Source organism: Alosa alosa, chromosome 22 (genome assembly GCF_017589495.1).
Source record: "Alosa alosa isolate M-15738 ecotype Scorff River chromosome 22, AALO_Geno_1.1, whole genome shotgun sequence".
Classification (NCBI taxonomy): Eukaryota; Metazoa; Chordata; class Actinopteri; order Clupeiformes; family Clupeidae; genus Alosa; species Alosa alosa.
Window position 1 is genome coordinate 8,493,699 of NC_063210.1, and position 19,417 is coordinate 8,513,115.

A 19,417-nucleotide genomic window follows, 5' to 3' on the forward strand; every position below is an offset into this window, starting at 1 on the left:
GTGACAAAGAGAGAGAGAGAGAGCAAGATCAAACACTTTGAATCTCTGATCTGGTTGAAAGCGTGGAGAAAACCAGTATGCGCATTGATACAAGCAAAAAGAGAAAAAAACAAGGCGAGAGAGAGAGAGAGAGAGAGAGTGAGTGACGACTCATTGTACAAAAATGAAGTCTGTTCCTGTGAGGGAGGAGAAATGGAAAGGCTGTTTTTTTCCGGCTCGGACGACACACGGGGCAATGTGTTCGTAAGCAAAAAGGCATTAGTGCTGTTTACAATTCCATTTTAATAAAGTGGGAAGTGATAAAGTGCATTGACATGCTTCTCGGAGACTGGGTCCCCCACCCCTGCGTGTTTGTTAGCTTTTCTCTCAGAGTTGAAGCGGGCGCTCGGAATGGGTTTAGGGTCCAGATGTAGGCTCTTCAGGCTGCAGAGACGACAACGTCTGCTACAGATTTCAACACTTCACTTTCACCCTCAGAAAAAGTGCACCAGCAGTTCGTTAGGGTAGAGATGACCCCAGGCGCTATGAGACTCCAGTGACCTTAGCTCCAGGTTGCACTGACCTCTGATTATTTAATATGCAGTGAGAACTGTTGGACAGAGATTGCGGTCGCCATGGTTTTTTCCCAAGGATTGGGGGGCCTCAGGACTGTCAGCGGTTCTTTTTTTACTAGTGTGCATGAGGTGTGAGAGCTTCACTTCATATCATGTTTGAAGTTACTCTGATATAACTTTGGCACTCACAGCCAAACGTAATGTGGCCTACTTTAATTTTGTCCTGCTGCAAGAAGACATGAATCATGTGAATATCGCGGCAAAAGACCCTTTTTATTTTTTATGGGACAATGTACAATTTTTGACCCATGAATCAAACATCATAAATCTTTACTGGCTCATGGCAAGATTTCTGCTCGGCTCAGCTTTTAGGAATCATGCAGTATCCCTAAATAGTCTTCAGATTCACTTGAGAGTAAGCACAACTCTTCTCAGCAAATCTAATATATACTGTACACACAATCTCCCAATGTATGAGTAGCTGTATTAGAATGAGCATCAGTCTTACAATAGCTATTCTGAACACATTAAAATAGGTTCATAGGTACGCCTTCCCAAAGGGATTAAATTCTTGAGAAATCAGACTGGCAATAATCAGTGTGCCTCTCTCTCTCTCTTTCTCTCTCTCTCTCTCTCTCTCTCTCTCTCTCTCTCTCTCTCTCTCTCTCTCGAATTCTTCTTTAATTCATGCCATAAACTCAATGCTAAAATGCTAAATGCTACCGATGCATCCACATGTCAAATCAGTTTAACTAGAGAGGGCCCAGGCTACATTGTATGGGTGTCAACTATGGTTTTGCATTTCATCCTGGCGGTCTGGATGAATACTCCAATTATGTCTATTGTGTTTACATGTCTGAAAATGACATTAATCTTCACTTAACCATTTTGAACACTTTTCAACAAAGTGATATTTCACAATATGGTGTTCTAATGTTTCATTTGGCAAATTAGTTTACAATCACCATCTGCTTTTGGTCAGTTTTTGGTTTCTAGATCTTTTTCATTACTATGAAAAAGGTGATTTCAAGTGCCACTAGAAAATATGCTAATTAATTTTAAAGTCATTAGTGTTGATGTTGTCCACAGAGTATTCAGAAATATTGTTTTAATTAAATGGCATCATTAATGATTTAAATTATTTTTGGAATATGGAAATGAAAGCTTGCAGAAAGCTTGTGAAACATCCGCACTGCTAAAGTCTACAAATTCTCTGGCAATTGGACCTAATGAATTATTTCCCAAGATTCTTTTTTTAATTTCTGTTCCAGATGCAGCATAGTAGGTGAAAGCAAAGTAGAGGCCCAGATCTTTTCCATTCTCTTGATCACGCTCATCCTGAGGTTTTAGTCCCAACAGGTATGAGTGGCCAATCCATCTTTTTCTCGTTTACTGTCGTGTCGGTGCTATTTTGTGTTCAGGATCTGGGCACATGCTCCTAATGAATCTTCCCTGTGTTAGTTGAAAAGGGCTTTCCGAGCTGTCATACGACACTCACAGGCCTGTTAATGAAGTTACGGGAAGCTTGATTAAGGTTCCGGATCTCCTCAGTGGTTGGCCATGGACCTCGGGGAAGATCTTAGATTCAGTCGCTGCACCACGTAGAGTGTTTCCACACTCTGAAGAACGCCCATTTGCGCCGAAGGAGAACGGAATAGCTCCTCCAAATGCCCGAATGTTATATTGCCCATAATCACCGAGGGCAGGCGTTTGTGTATATTGGAAGTGCAAATGTTGACAAAACAAAATCAGGTTGCATGAGAGGAAATATGCCTTGGCCCTTTTTTGCGGTGCCAGAGAGCTAAAATGCAAGCCTGTGGTTTGATGTAAAAATGAAAGGCGCTCTTTTAAGTTCGATACGCAGTTATTTGTCTTGAGAGGGTTACTCTGTGTCAGTTGTGGTTTCCCAATTAAAAGGGAAAACAACCAAAACAATTGTGCCTTGATTTTTTAAGTTAATCACAACAAACCTCTTTTTTTTTACACATTTCAACACAGAGGGAGTGAAAAGGGTCAGCGTCTCCATCAACATTGTCTATCACTGACCTTGATGGGAGACCAGCGGTACTGAACGATTCCATTCATTGATCCATAGATCAATTCCCTAATTCTCCCTATCTCTTTTGGCCAGGACTGAACCCCATCTGTTCCAGTGATCAGCTCCCTGTGTGTCCTCACTGAGGGGGTATAAACTGACTGCCTTGGCCTCTCCCTCCCTCCCTATTCAGTCAAGCTTAAAAAAAAAGACATAGATATATATGTGAACTTGGGGAGCGAGTTCACGACAACGTGGAAAAAGCACGAAATGAACTGAGACTTTTTCAGTGGGCCTATTAAACGAGAGAAGTGCTGTGTGGGCTGACAGTTGGAAAGGAGGGAGAGAGAGAGAGACAGAGAGAGAGAGAGAGAGAGAGAGAGGTAAGCCCAAAAGAAAGGAGAAAGGCAGAAGACTCCCTATTATGGAAATTGACTGGCATACTGTTTCCATGGCGCAATGTCTTCTTTCCCTCAGACAGATGGAATAAAGCCTCTTTTCGACAGTGCCACCATGGCTTGTGTGCCAGCCAGGAAGGCCTTCACTCCCCACGTCTGTATTCTTGCACCCTGCTTGTTTACTCACTCACATGTACCGTCCATTGTGCAGGTGAACTTTATGGCCGGACCTCACCTTTGAAAAGCTCCACAAAGATGCCTTCAAAGCTCATTTCCTCTCAATTGTGTCCTCAGAATGCAGGCTGTGTTTGTAGGGGCACAATAGGTTTCTGAAGCACCGTCTCTTCGGCATTGTCCGGTATTATACGCGGGTGAATTACGCACATAGTCCCGGCGGACACGTGTTATCTGATAAGGCCGGAGCGCTGAATTGATCTGGAGCTCAAACTCCTCTGTAAGCCGAGAGATCCCAGAGATATCTTCCTAAACCCTCTCGCAGGGCCTCACACCGGGCCACACGTGAGGAAGCAATTTTCACCGCATTCTCGCTGATTGCGTTTTGTAGCTGAAAGCTAGAATGGGTTTTTTGGGGGAGGTGGGGGTTGAACTACAGGCTGTCTGATTAGTCAAAGTAACTAAAATACCTCAATCAAAACAGCTTCCATCTGGTACACAATCGGACGGGGCAGCGCGAGACTCAAAGAATAATATTTTAATTTCGGCTCTAAAGCAGGGGACTAAATCCTCTAAAACAGTCTGGAATTTTTAAAAGCACTTATCTCCGTGTGGAATCAAAGGGAGCAGTGATTTTCAGACATGGCTGCTGTATTTCGTTAAACAGAAAGCAGAGGCCTGATCTCTTGATGCTGTGGCTATGGCACTTTTAACCCATTAGATGACTGTGTCAGGGCACTTTGCCAGTGTTTGCGAGCCCCAGATCTGTGCTTTTACCACTTCCTGGAGCTTAGTTGCTGCTCACTCTGGAATTGGTAGGTTGGCACTTCACTCTGACACTCTGGAGAAGCAGCATTAGTGTGGCAGGCTTAGCCGTCAGTGGCGTACAGTACGTGCTGAGAGGTGAGGTAATGCCACAGAGACTTTTTAAAAAAAGGGGGACAAGTCTGGAGGGGAGGAGGAGAAGGTGGTGGGGGGGGCTGCCTGTCGTCATGCGTGCGCTCGACTCCAGAACATTCTGTCATGATCAGAGTCAGCTGCGGTGCCCGTCCGGGTGATGAGATGCGAGGCGGGCGGGGGGTTTTGGGAGAGGATGGGCCCTGTGATCCCTCACTGCCCGCTGTGGCAGGACGTGCCATCCGGCCCGACACGAGGGCTCGCCTCCACTGTCCCGCCCGCAGGAGTGACAGGGACTGATTTGAACCTGTCAGCGGAGTCTGGTGTCGTATTCGAGTCTAATCAGAGAGAGGGATGGTTCTCCTTTTGCATGCTCTTGAGCACTGCGGCCAGCATCGCGTTCTCAGGGGCTTTAGTGTTCTGTCAGCGCAGCCAGTGCAGACAGCATCACTCCCGTTTCAGGAATGTCTTGAAAAATGGCTACTGCGTCTTTGTGTGTCTTCTAAACAAGGCAAGCATGAGCAGTCATGTCCCCTCTTTTGATGACACACTTTTTGTCTGCTGTTTTGTTCCTAATTTGTCAGATATTTCCAAATTTCTTTGTAGTTTTCCACTTGCACAAGCAGCGATTACTCACCACTTGTGTCTCACCAAACATCTCACTCATTGCCTTTGAAGTGCGCTCTTCTGACCCATGTGCACCTTACTTTTACAGCAGACAAGGGAGCAGCCTGATTGTATGAGATCCTCGGCCATTACTCTGTAAGTGAAAACAGTCCATTTTAAGCAACCATCTGGACTTGACACTGCTGCTGATGTGAACCAATAAATGTCACTGAAAGAGGCCGACATTTTTCAGGCATGAGAATAGGCCGCCTTTCCTAAGCCACCCTTCTCTTTTTGCCTGGAATGGGCAAGGCTAGGCTGGAGATGTACAAAGCAATGCTGTAATCTTCACAAAGTCCTACTTTACCAGAGGTCATGTGAGTGTGAGTGTGTGTGTGTGTGTGTGTGCATGCATGCGTGTGTGTGTGTGTGTGTGTGTGTGTGTGTGTGTGTGTGTGTGTGTGTGTGTGTGTGTGTGTGTGTGTGTGTGTGTGTGTGTGTGTGTGTGTGTGTGTGTGTGTGTGTGTGTGTGTGTGTGTGTGTGTGTGAGTGAGTGTGTATGTGTGTTGGGAGAGGCAAAGAGAGGGAGAGACAAACTGATTGCACTAATGCTCAAAGCCACAGATCAGGAGAGGGAGGCTGACATTATCCAGGAACATCTGAAGGCAGTTTCAATATTGTGCAACAGCGGAGTATTGTTTTAAGTGGCTTGCTATTCTGATGATTAGGGTGTAGCCTGCATGCCAGCTCTGTTATCTGTTGTTTTTCCACTCGCCCCACCCTCTCATCCTCCATACTGCTCCTTTGGCCTCCCCATGACATCATATATTGTGGTTGTCTCATATGCGGTGACATCATGCACGCTTTCGATGGCCTCTACCTACTGTTACCCCCCTCACACATACACACATATACCCCCCACACACACACACACACACACACCACACACACACACACACACACACACACACACACACACATTCACACGCGCGCACACACACACACTCACACATACACACACACACACACACACACACACACACACACACACACATACACATTCACATTCACACGCGTGCACGCACATTCACAGCACACACACACACACTCCAGTAACCCCCACCTTTGTAATTGAGAGAGGAATGCATACCACATGCTCACACTTCGTTTGGCTCGTGTTTATGTGGTGGAGGGCGAGTGTGAAAGGTGTCTGTTTGACTCGTACATATTGTAATCTTTTAAACAAACAAACCACAGAGCAAGGCCAGGGCCAGCAACCAGCTGTCAAGTGCCACGTAAAGTGTGTGCGCCAACACATACACACACACACACACACACACACACACACACACACACACACACACACTATCACACACTATCACACACACACTCACGCATACACGGTATACAACATCAAGATGATTGTGGGCTGAGTTTGTTTATTTGCTTGCATGCGGGTGAATTAATATGTTTTCCCTCCCCAGCAATCCTGTGATATTAACTCCAAATGGTGACAATGGATTGGAAGGCAAGTGCTCTCCACGACGCCGCCGGCTCATTCTTGTTTGTGGTTATTTGTTGTTTGCGTATGTTTATTGACCGACCAGTTTCCTCTCCTCCTCCTCCTCCTCCTCCTCCTCTCCTCTCCTTTCCTCTCCTGTCCTCTCCCCCTGTTTCCTCTCCACATGTGCTTTGCTCACATTCCGCTTGGCCCCCTACTTTCCCTGGACAGACACGCCTCATTGAATATTGGTGACCCACGATGCTACTGTCCACCTCTCCACTCCTGCCCTCCATGAGACATCCGTGCAAAATTACCTCAGGTGCCCCCCCCCCCCGCCCCTCCTCCACCCCCAGACTCAGCCATCCTGCTGGGGGCAATTTACAACCCAAGGTGCGCAGTTTCTGGCCCAAGGTGCGCATGTGGACCAGTCACAACATGAGGTAAGTTCAAACAGCAAGCAAGTGTTTCTCTGGAGGCTCGTGTAGAAGTGCACGGTCAGTTCTTCCAGGCTCGCTTTGGGCCTCACACCCCTCTCTTCCGGCTTGCAACCCCCCAACTACCCCCCACTCCTGCACTACAGCCCTGGCCGGCCACAGAGGACACCAAATGAGTTCAACTTGTGCGTCTCCACGTGCCCCTCGGCCCGTGCCAAGGCGCTGCTCTGTTTTGGATTTCACTCGGCACTCGGCGTGGATGACCTGAGAAGGGAGGGGCCCGGCGGAACACAAACATCCTTCGCCGAGCTCCGCTGTCACTGCGCACATGTGTGCAGAGCACCGGGGAAACGAGATCCGATGGCGGAGCCGGAGCAGTTTGGCTCGAGCTCGGAGGTGCATGGACCGGGGCAAGGCAGCGTCTCGAGCCTTTACGTAATCCCCGATAATGCCTCCAAAAAGCATTTATTGCAATGAAAATACTCTGTGTTCGGTAAACGTATCCACCCTTGACACGGGGAGTAAAAAGAAAATAAAAGCCCTTGGATGTCTTCAAAAGCAGTTAAGTAATTGTGCAGGCGGCCCACCAGGAAACATAATATTTAAAAGATTTGTTTGCAAGTAAAGCCCATCGCTGATTTGAATGAGCCAAGAGTGTATTGCATGATACGACTGTCTCTTTCGGTTTGTGTCTGTTTGAATGGTAATCGCCACCAAAGGGGACCCGACTTGTTTGTGCAAAAACACATGGTACTCGCCGCTGACATTTAGATCAGCTGATCATCTTCAAAAGGTGATACTCGATCTATTGCAATAAACCTTTTTTCATTTGCGCTTGGCAAAACATAAGTGCACTTTTGTGTTGACAGTCAGGCAAGCCACACAAGTGGCTGCATTACTCTTCTGTTATTTGTTCTGTGTTTTTTTTTTTCTTATTTTATTTTATTTGAAGAGCATCTTGGCAGAGACTGCACAGTAATGGTGTGTGTCCTGTTGAAATGAGACATTTGACCGTGCTGTTAGAGCGAGATCAAAGGACTAAGAGGGGCCCTGTAACGTGCATTTGCGTCTTAAGTTTTACACAAATCCTGTGTCACCCGGGGAAGAAATACGACGTGCCGAGGCAATGCAGAGGAGATTTGAGGTTTGAGCTGATCAGAGGTATTCGCCCAGAGCTTGATTTTGGTGAGACGGGATTGCATGTGTGTGTGTGTGTGTGTGTGTGTGTGTGTGTGTGTGGAGACGTATTTCTGTGTTCGTTTGTGTGTATGTTTGTTCTGTAACTATAAGTGGACTTAGGAACGTTGAAAGACGGTTTTAAAAAATCAGTCACACACTGTCTTCAGTATGGCCCTGTTATGCAATATCCATTTATCATTAAAGTCACCACAGTGGATACCACTGCAGTGTCATAACAAATGGATGTGGCACCATACAGCAAGGCCCTATGCTACACTGATTTGTTATCCTTAATAACTGCTTTAGTCTGCCATCCTGTGCTTTGCGTATTTACCTATTACTAAACAGTACGACATAATGGCTTCAGAATGTTGTGGTAATGTTCCATAGTTTCTCTTTATTCAACACAGTTGAGTTCTGGGCTGAGAACTGTGATGAACAGAGACTGTTGGCAGGCCACTCAAGGGTCCCACAGAGGTTACCATGATAACCAGGAGATATGAGCCATAAGGCTTTTGTGCCCATGAAACTGTCTGTCTGCTCCTCACCTGCACCCTCTGTTCCCTTTCATGTGTCAGGGGCTTGCGTGCCACGCGGGCCTTTGGTGAGGCATAGTATACGTCGTAAAGGAATCACCGCGGTCACATTAAGCGGCATCTGAGGGACCCAGGGCCTGTCTGTCTGACCTCCCAGGCACCCCTATGTTCCTCACGGTGGTACGGGACTGTGCCAGGGCACTGGTGCATAATGACTTTGTCCGGGTGCTGTAACTAAGGGCAGATGCTTTGTCATCATCAATTTATTTAGGTACTACTCATGCATCGCGCCCGAGCACTTGTACTTGAGTTACTGGGAAAGTTTGTGCCTGCCAGCAGCGTTTGAGCGAAAGCATGGCATGTCAAGTGGCTTTGGCTGTGGCTTGATTATGATATTGGTAATGGCTGTAATGGATGATCCCGTACGAGATTAAATGTCAACCTTTAGCTATTGGCAGGACTTTAAAAAAAAACGTGAAAGAATTTAACCCAGAAGATAGTTTCCGTACTGTTTCTTCTTTCTATTTTTTTTACCAATTTATTTTGACTCTTTACCCAAAGACCTGCCATGAGTTATATACAAGTTTTGGGAATGTTTAACTGTATAAATTACAACATAAACACCTCATTGAGTTTTGTGTACTCTGGCGTCTGGTCTGAGTTAGCTGTGTTGTGGGAGTTCCACCATGAGTGAATACGTGTAGCACTCAAGTGTGTAACAGACACGACAAACAGAGGGGGCATCAAGATTAAGTAGAATAAGACCAGTTTGTGTGCCTGAATCTCTTTCACAAAGTGAGACTTAGGTCTTGAGGAAATGCAGAGGGCTTAAAAGGCTTACATCAACAAACGGTTGAATGCCAGTGTATGGCTCTAGTTCAGTGCGCCAGGCGAGGCACTGTTGCTGTTGTGACTGAGCCGTTTCTGTCGGACGTGAATTCCTTTTGTGTGAAAGGCCTCTTTTCTCGCCTTTTGTGAAGCCTGTCTAGACATCCCAACAGCAAAACCCCAACTTCCTAATTGCTAAGCATTGTTTATGCCAACCCTATTGAGAGAAATGGCTAGCGTGCCGGAAGAAGACAGACAGGAGAAAGACACTGTCAAAGCAATGGCAGCGAAAAGAATGATAACAGACTCGTCTTTTTTTCTTTCAAATATACTTTGCTTTAGTTTATTCATGTACTCTTTTTATGTTAGGAATTTCACTATTTCTTTTATATTGTACAATAATGGCTATTATTTACTACAAAAAAAGTTGCATAAATAATTTAAATGTAGAAATGAAAAATAAATACGCAGTTCATTCTTTGTAACAGTCCTTCTTGGGTCACTGTGGAGGTGAATCCTTCCTCTGGAGCTTTCAAGGGACCCTCTCCAGCAGAACACATAGGTACATTATGTACAATCAGACTATACACAACAACTCTGTTCAGATAAAGATCCCTTCCAGTTGCTATTTCAAACACACAATCGAGAGAGAAGCAAACATTGTCAGCACTGTTTAGAGAGCAGCGATATGGAAGCAATCGAGTGAAAACATTAGGGCTCAAACAATGTGCGGAAACGTCCAAAGTATTCTTCATAAAATATACTCAGGGCAGGTCAATGATGAGACTGTGTATGCGTGTGTATGTGTGTGATTTAATGTGTGTGTGTGTGTGTGTGTGTGTGTGTGTGTGTGTGTGTGTGTGTGTGTGTGTGTGTGTGTGTGTGTTTGTGTGTCAGTGTGTTGTGTGTGTGTGAGTGTGTTGTTGTGTGTAATGTTAAGGACAACACTGTCTGAGTTTGTCTGGCACTGTCTGGCATTTCTATGCCTTCCCTTGTGTCTGCATCCTGTGTCACCCTGTTGTATCAACACGCTGTTCATATTTAGCTTTGGCTGTGGGCTACATTTCTATGTGGTCTATTTTGTGGATGAGCGAGAGTGGGGAAGAGAGAGAGAGAGTGAGAGTGAAGGGGAAAGAGACTGATTTCTGTCCTCACGCTGAGAGTTCACACAGGGTTGAATGTGGGCTATCAGAATCCGATAGCTATTGTGATGGGGCCGGCCAGTTCAAATGAGTTCCACTGAGTCAGGGCAGGGGGGCGTAGCTTCTCCAGTGCTCTGCCCTCAAGGTAACCACTAGCGCAATTGCTGCAGACTCCTCCACACGCGCACATGTGGAACCTAATTTTGCCCCTATTCTCGCAAACAGGAACTGGCCACGTCTAGAGGAAATGGCTTTTTATGACTCAAATGCTAAACACAGGAATGGGACCATTTAGTAATTAGGACAGGTCACTAGAATGCCCAATGCAGCTCTAGAGGCCCTGCAGGTCCTCTATGGTGGAGTGCTGACACAACTGTTACCACTCTGTCTCACTGGTAATCGGTTTTGGTTCCTCCTGACAGGTCCAGTAAGGTTGTTATGGAGGCGGTGGGAATTGCGCAGTCCTCCCTTCCAGCGTTGTGGATTAGCGTTAGCGGATAGCTCTCCACGGGCCGAGTCTTGAGGGACGCACTGCTCGGCCACGGTGACCAGGGTTAAGAATGCTATGCCTCACGGATCTGTCAGCAGAAGCAGCCCATTAGGGTCCAACACCCTCAGGCAGCCAAGACGACCACTGGGACCATTCCCTGGTGGTGATGACTTCAGTTCAGCTACATAAACACACGCTTCACCTGTGGTGGTGGAGCTGCAGTCTGGTAGTGGAGCAGTCTGGTTGGTGGAGTGCACCCCACTGGTTTGCTTTGGCTAGGCTGTTTTTTGTGCCTTTGTTAAGACACTACCTTTGGCAGCGACTGGGTTGAGTTGAAAAGATTTTGTCTGTCACGGCTCATTTGTTTTTCCGATGTCTACACTTGCAGGCTTTTTCAAAAATTACTGTGGGTTTGGGTATAACAAAATATGCACAGCAAAAGTCTAAATACAAGTTTGCCCATTTTCCCTCGTTGTAGCTCAAAAACAATGGGATAGCTCACTTGAACAGTTATATTCCAAACATGAAAGTCCCTAATTTGTAGATTGCTCCTTTTGTGAGCTTTCCAATAATGTTCCAAAGTATTTCTCTTTGGTCACCCTTATTATTCAAAGACAATAGGTGTAGCAGGCAGGGCAAAGGGAAGTGTCTGGAAAGTGACAGGTACAGTAAAGAAAAAAAACAGATGAAAATGGGGCTTTGTATACCAGTCCAAAGATAATCATTTTAAAAAGGCTCTCTGCTTTCCTTGAAAACAAGGAGTGGCATTTGAATAGTTACATTTCTGGTCTGTGTGTGTGTGTGTGTGTGTGTGTGTGTGTGTGTGTGTGTGTGTGTGTGTGTGTGCATGTGTTTTTCAGTGAGTGGGTGAGTGAAAATGTAAAATGTCTGTTTGTGGATATCTGTGCTCATGTGCAAGTGTTTGAGCATGCATGAGTGTGGGTGTGAATATGTATGTCTCTTTCTCTTTCATGTCTAGTCAAACTATGTCTCTCTTGTAGCAGTTCGCATAACACCTCTGCTTCCTCGTCCTCCTTCTCCTCCTCAGTACGAGTTGCTGCTCAGCGCGGGTGTGGGCGTTTTGCTCCTGCTTCGCCCCTGATTCTGCCGCGTGTGCTGCTTCTTATTGCGCCTGGTTTTGGGGACCGCGGAGGCCGGCTCCTTGGCGTCTGTCTGGTTGTGGTTGCGGGTGTAGCGCTTGCACTTGCAGGAGGTCACCGCGCGGATCTTGTAGGTCCGCGTCTGACCGTTGGGGCAGTGGAGCTGGACGCGCTGGGTGCGGGCATGGGCGGGCACGCAGCGGTAGTCGGACGCGCTGCTCCGCCACCACTTGCCCCCGATGGAGTTGGGCGGCCGGCACTGGCCTGAGCACACCAGCTCGCGCACGGCCTTGGCACTGCGGCAAAGGCCGTCGGTGATGAAGCGGGTAGATCGCAGTTCATTGCAGGTCATCTCGGACGCCGCTGCACAGGGAAAGAAAGAAGAAAAGAAGGAGGACAGAGAGCGAAGCAGGAGAGAGAGAAAGAGAGAGGGGGATGGGGAAGAGAGAGGAGGTAGAGAGAAAGAGAGAGGGGGATGGGGAAGAGAGAGGAGGTAGAGAGATACAGATGGGAGGGAAAGAAAAAGCGAAGGACACATGGAAAGACAAAAAAGACACAAGAACATATTTGATTAATGTTGTTGCAAAATGTTACCATAAGAATGTTGTTGTTTTCATGTACTTCGTAAACGTGGATTCAGTCTGGTTTAAGAGGGAGAGAGAGAGAGGAAGAAAGGGGAAGATTTCAGACAGAGAAGGAGGATTAGGACTGGCAAGGGACTTGATGACAACTCTCACAGCCGGATGATGTATCATGATTATGTCATTACCAAGACATACAATCTGCGTCTTCAAGAGCGTTCCATATTGTATTGTGAACATTTGTTTTCCATATTTTTAAAGGCCGACTTGAAAGAGCGCTGTGATTATCAAAGACAAAGTTCTCAGTGAATTTCCGTTTAACAAATGTTAATGTTGAATTCTAATCATCCACCACAAGAAAATGTGTATCAGATTAGATTTTAATCATATGGCTCTCTGCCCAGCCATAGCAACTCCATATTTGACTTGGGAAGTTTGTCTGTGTAGTACAGGGTAATTAATCCTAAGTGATCCTAAGTGATTAACGGTAAGAGTAGGTTTTTAATTTAACAAAATGTGCGATTTAAAAGATTTAAGAGTTGATTGGATGTAGATAGGACATAATCCAGAGGTCTTTTGTAAATGCTTCAACCGATGGTTTACATCTTTGTCTGAGAGGTAGGAATACAACTTAATCATCCTGCTCCAGAACCTGACTGCACGTTTGTTTGATTAATCAGTCTGGATTGTTCAGCTCCTTCTAAATCTCTTCTTTCAAACAAAAGATATGATTCCAAAATTTGTCATTTGCCAAAGGGAGTACAACTCGTAAATGAAGACGTATCTCCTCCCAAATGTTTCTCGAATTCACCCAGTGCTAGATACAATTTATTCTGCTGACGGTGTCTAACCTCACTCTTTCACATGGCCAGGGGAAGTGTGAGATGAAGAAACGATACGCTTCTCCCAGGATCCATTTTCTTTCTGTGGCTTTCTTTGCACGCCTGAACAAAGGATTTATGTGTATGATGACTTACTTTTTTCCCTGCCCCTCCCCCCTACCGCCATCGCTTGCAGAGAATTTGATATTGTGTTTTATGAAGGCTCAGCAGAAGGGCGAGAGCAGGGAGGATCTGGAGGAGAGCCAGAGAGAGGTCAGCGTATCTACCATGACCCCCCTCCAAGCTCCACCGAGCTCAAACGTCACCATTGAGCCATGGACCAAAGTGTGTGTGTGTGTGTGTGTGTGTGTGTGTGTGTGTGTGTGTGTGTGTGTGTGAGAGAGTGTGTGTGTGTGTGTGTGTGTGTGTGTGTGTGTGTGTGTGTGTGTGTGTGTGTGTGTGTGTGTGAGAGTGTGTGTAAGTGTATGTTGTTGTTGTTGCATGGTTGGTCTTACACAACATTTACATGATGTGCACAAACACAGAGAAGAGAAAGCAATCCCATATGAGTTTGCTGTAATTTCATTTAAATGAAGGGCACAGCTCAAGTGCTTGGAATATTGCTGATATTTAAAACAAATTCAGTTTCAGCGGAAAGCCTGGTTCAGTTGTTTGCTTGTACATGCTAAGCTGTTTGGAAAGGTTGTTATCACTGTCATCATCATTTGGAGAACAAGTACTCAAAAAACATTTGGTGGACTTCGTCTAGGTGGCGACTTAAAGATGCCTGGCTTGATTAAACTGAATGTGTGTGTGTGTGTGTGTGTGTGTGTGTGGCCATGTAAATCTGTCTCTGTCTACTTGTTCGTGCTCTAGTATGTGGATGTGTATGCGAGAGGTGCTGTGAAAAATAACAAGCCAAATTATTTGCCAGCAAACAAAAATAAGCAGGCTCGGATTCAGCACAACCTTTACTGGCCACAGGTGGGAGTCATTCTCCAAAGCCACACGGTATTTAAACAGCAATTCTGAAATACCCTGAAGAAATTCCCCCTCAGAAAAAGATTTCAGCCCATTCTTAAACAGACTGTTGCAATTAAATGGTTGTGGAAGAGGCAGACCTTGACTAATTGTATAAAAGAGGGGAAATGCCACAAAAGAAGAGCTAAAAAACATGATATCCGTTAAGTGCATCACTTGAGCTTGCGTGAAGATGAAAACCACAGGCACACAAGCCCTCTCCCAAATTCAAATCAGACATTACTCTACAGGCACTGTTCCCACCTCAGTTTGCTTAACTTCGCTGTCTTACTTGTGCAAGGGCAAAACGAGGGGATGGAAAGGTTTACAGTTTGCATGTCTGTTGAGTCCAGTGCACTTGAAAACAACTACTTGTGGCTTTCAACATGGTCATCATAATATCAACATCCAGTGCTGAGAAGCCCTGGCAGACTTAACTGTGTTGGCATCATGCAAGAAAGTGGCTCATTTAGAAAATAGCTTATTATTGGCAAGGCGAATGCTCAGGATGAGGTAGAAGGCGGATGAGTTCTCTGCCTTCAGCCATCAGATTTCCAGTGATCTTAAAAAGAGAGGAAAAGGTTTTCCTAAGCACAGATGGGTCTCTGGCCACCCACAAGCAGGTTTACTTTTCTTTCTCTTTTCTTTTTTTCTCTTTGTTTGCTAAGATTTGTACAAATTGTACAAAATAGATTTCGACTACATTTGATAGTTTTCATTGACCATTGATCAAGCATTCTCTAAACTATATTTACACAACCTCAAAATGGAGTCTATTTTTTGTGGTTAAGTGATAAAAACGCTCATCCACCACGCTCTGTACTGACTTCATTCATCTATAATCTTTTGGGTAAAATAAACATGTTAATGTTCTAAACGTTCAAGAGCTCAGCTAAAGGTCATGATCTAAGAGAATTCACGTTGCAGATAACACTGGCGGACATTCTGAAATTACCAATTGAACAAATAAGAACTGTACACAACTCACAAATAATTTCGTGGAACCGTAAGAGTAAGAATGTTTAAGACAGGAAAGCTTCATAGAGTGATGAAAACAATTAATATTCAATTTAGTCAAAATATTCAAAGATGAGTTATGCGACGAAATCATTAACTTTAGAGTATATGGCAAAGGTTATATCAGTCCTTACCAAAAGTAGGTGGGTTAGCAGACGATATCCGCCCGGAGTTTTTTGGACGATTCATAGTATTATTGTTGACTGTCTGTGTTTGACGCTCCACCGGCGGCGTTTCATCCGTGTATTCAGGTATTCTTTCTGTAGCATCGTTTTTTAAAGCCCCCCATTCCCGTGCAGCGGTACAACATCCCTGCAGTAGCAGCAGCAGCACCGCACCGGAGTAGCCCATAGCCAGAGACACCTGCATGCTTTATCGGTCGACGCCGGAACGGAGAGACTATCGGATGTTTTGTAGGACAACTTCAACAATTCCGCCCATGTGTGAGGCGTTCACGCCATTTAAATACTTCAGGTTTCGAAAAAAAAAAACCTGACAATTAAATTACACAGAGTGGGAGGGATCCGCTCTGACCAATTCATTCAGAAACTGACAGGGAGAGGGTTTGGGGTAAGGTGGAGGCGGGTGTGGGCCGCTCCCATATAGAGGTGTGAGTAATTTTAGAGAGCCCTCTCTGACAGCAGTCCCGTGGCTCTATTGATTTGAGTTTTTGGGGTTTTTTAATCAGGTTTAGACCTACATTGCATTTAATAATACTTGATGACTTTGTACAATTGTGACATATTCCAGATGTTTTTTTTAAATACTTACAAGTATTCAGTGGTACTGTTTTCCCTCCAACTTTTTCTCTTTTGCTGTTTTTTTTACTTTTGTGAAATCAATCACCATTTCATTTACTGGTACTTGAATGAGCAGACTTGATTCACTAGGTGAGATTTTGGTTGTCTAGTAGGGTAACATTTTGGAGGATTGTGGTTGTCATTTCCCTGTACCACTCACAAGAGGACACTCTGTACAAATGCTGCCCTCTTGAGGGAAAGAAAACAACCAAGTGCTGAAATGGACAGTCTTGCATTTGATGAGGTCACATAAAACATTAAAAACACTCCACACCTGCAAATGTTACTGAGCATTTCCGAGCTCATTTGTATTCTTGTCTAATTTGACAACAAATTTGTTTTGCTGTTCTTAACGCAGGGGTTATTAATCTGACAATGCGTATCCTTGGTGCTGCAGGAAAACAGACAGACACAGACAGCTTGCACAGGCAATTTACAAACACACTGACTGTCATCCTGGCTTCAGTCTTACTGGAAACATTAGCAGGTGTAACAACTTTTACCACATGTTAGACTAGCTCTGAAATATTTTTATTGATTAAATATGTCATTGAAGCTTACTGAGTATTTCACCATTCGGCACAGCTACAATTCACAACACAATTATTCACACTGGCACACGAGGAGATAGACAACAGCGCATTCTTACCAAAACAAAATGCTGCTTGTGAGCTCCTGTCATCACGCGGGATAGTAACGCTCGCGCTGTCGGCCACAGGGCCGGCCTGATTGTACCCTCGCGCTCTTTCCCTGTCATTCGCAGCCGTATTTAGGTACCTTGGCTTTCGGCAGAGAAAACACCGGCTCCAGGCATGTTTTATCATGATAACAGCTTGAGCATAAATAACACCGCTTAAATGTGATCCAGACTCCACGAGAGTGGCTCTCGGTGAGGGAGAGACTATTTTTCTAGCATCAGAGAACTTGAACAGCGTTCATGCCACATAAACAAAGCAGTCCGCCTCTCAAGACTGACGGGGAGTGTATTTATGATAAATCCAGACCAACAGTAATCTGGCTGGTCGCACAGGTTCACATAGTGTACCTCACTTGACTTGATGGAACCCACATTTTAAATCCGCCTTTTTGTTTGTATTCCGAGTCTCCCCTACTTCAGGGGAGTCCTATACTTAATCTGAACAATCTCAAGTCTTGACTTGGCACTGTGGTGCCAAACAAAACAAAGCCGTGCTCTGTCACAGACGCATGGTTTTGTCCCATTCAGTCGTACACAAAAAGACTTACTGTAAATTACTTTGTGTGGTATTCTTTTTCAAAGAGCATAATAGAATGACACAGCAGCTAATTAGTGTCATGAATAAAACCAGGCCTTCTTCCACTCTGCATGCACTGTGGACAAACATGTAATCTCAGAGAGCTCAGCCCTCTTTGTGACAATGTAACATTTCAGAATCGTCTGCCAATGGCTGAAAATAGCAATCTAACTGTGATTTATATAGGGTTTAACCGTCTTTGATCTTTCCTTTTCCCAGAATGCAGACGGGAAAGCACTGGTGATAAAGTGTAGACATTAGCTGGTGCTTCGTGTTTATGAGAAAAAGAAACAAACAAACCTCACAGGAGCCTGAGGCACATATGAGGTAAGCAGTAATAACCTTGCCTTGAACTACCTGGACATTGTTCATGCATATTCCAGTGTTAACAGCACATTATTCCCCTGGATGCCTTCTCTCTTGCACGCCCTTCAATCCAGCAGCTCAGATCTGATTTATTAACATTGTGCATACGCACACTTTTTTCCCATTGAAAACGCAGCATCTGCACCTTTTCATTTAAAGCAGAGGATTTAACAATGTTGCAAGATCGTAGTTACAAGACTATGATACAACCAGGACCTGGAGAGATCTCATCCAGACGAGCCATGTGGCTGGCACATAGTCCTGTCACAAAAAAAGCGTCCTAATTGAATCCAAACCAGGTTGATGTACAATAAAAGAGAGGAAAAGTATATATATATATATATATATATAGTATTGAAAGGTCATCATTTGATGTTTCATACCTACACGCCTATGATAACTTTACTGATTAACATCTAGTTTTAGGGCCCTAACTGATTGCATGCTCTGGATTTGCTATTTGTGGCTTAAGGAAGATATAAGAGTGTGGGAGGTGATGAATGAGACCACTATGTCCTGATTTATGGCCCTCTCTCTGAGCAATTGTTTGGTTTTGGAATGGGAGACAAAATCAAATTAAGGTCAGAAAAAAGATAAAGTGTTGACCACACTGGCGTCTGAAGTGTTTGCAAGTATCTGCAACTTTTGAATCACCTGTTTTTGAGATCATGGTAATAAGACACATGCGGTTTCTTCTCTTTGTGAAGAACACCAGCGACACCAGGCACCTCAGTTTAAGCCGAACAGAATGGCTGCTCTTCCAAAAGCTGCCTCATATTCCAAAGTAGTCATTTTGCTTATGGGTGCCGACGGGAACTTCAACTGTGGTTTCTCTCGGGAGTCTGGACAGACCTCACCCAACCACAAGGCCCATATGCTAACCACCCGCTCTCCCTAATCCAGCATCGGCACTGTCAATCCAGCCTTGCCACAGGTGCTATTTTTAGCACGTCCCGTAATTACCAAGCAAATTATTCGCTGCAAACTGCGCAGCTTTTCCAGCGACCTCCTTATTTTTAACAAGGCATTCTCACACGGTGGTAGGTTAGGTAGGTCGAGCTTCACCACTGAAAAAAACACGACCCAAATAAAGGAATGAGTAAAAATAAAGACATGAAGGGAGTACAAATGGTCCGTCACCAAATTGGGTAAGAGTTGAAACGTTCCGCTGGGATATTGGATAGTAACAAGAGCTCAGCACGCAACTCCAGTGGTCGGAAAAATCTGACTTTATTGTGACATTATTGTAAAAAAAATTCAATGAGTATTTCAACATTACTTTGTCGTTGTCCTTGATTCCTGGTTTATGTTTTGTACAATCCAGACTGCTAGCTCTATAAAAGATTTTTTTTTATCGAACTCGGATCTAAGGGGTATTTTCAAGTGAGATTCAGCAGAGCAATAACAGACTCGCTCTTTCCCATGCCCCCTGATTCTGCCCTAAGTTTGGCATTGTCAGTTCTCCCCATGACCTGCATGCAGGCATTTGATGTGCGCTGTCAGTGTTATTCATTAAACCAGAATGCCGTTGGTTTACAAGGCTGCATTATGCATAGACCATAAATTATGCGCCCAATGTTTGCTTAACCTTCCCTGGCGCAGTGGGGCTCACCGCGGATGCTGCGGCTGCTGCTTGCTGCTGCATGTGGGGAGCGGCTGGG

The 19,417-nt window shown here is 45.0% G+C and overlaps 1 protein-coding gene across 1 annotated transcript; it reads right to left on the bottom strand.

Moving 5' to 3' along the window:
- Window positions 1-9,463: 9,463 nt before the first annotated feature.
- On the bottom strand, window positions 9,464-15,748 carry sost (sclerostin). Its single transcript, XM_048233962.1, has 2 exons — window positions 15,451-15,748; window positions 9,464-12,240 (listed from the first exon to the last, which is right to left on the bottom strand). Exons 1-2 carry the CDS (start codon window positions 15,683-15,685, stop codon window positions 11,822-11,824), a joined length of 654 nt encoding a protein of 217 aa, XP_048089919.1. The 5' UTR covers window positions 15,686-15,748; the 3' UTR covers window positions 9,464-11,821.
- Window positions 15,749-19,417: the final 3,669 nt, after the last annotated feature.

What these genes read in the sequence shown, in the direction of transcription:
- sost (XM_048233962.1), bottom strand. Translation starts at nt 15,685, where the DNA reads ATGCAGGTGTCTCTGGCTATGGGCTACTCCGGTGCGGTGCTGCTGCTG. An exon ending in TGCTAACCCACCTACTTTTG is followed by an intron (nt 12,241 to 15,450) that starts GTAAGGACTGAT and finishes TTCCCTGTGCAG; the next exon opens with CGGCGTCCGAGATGACCTGC.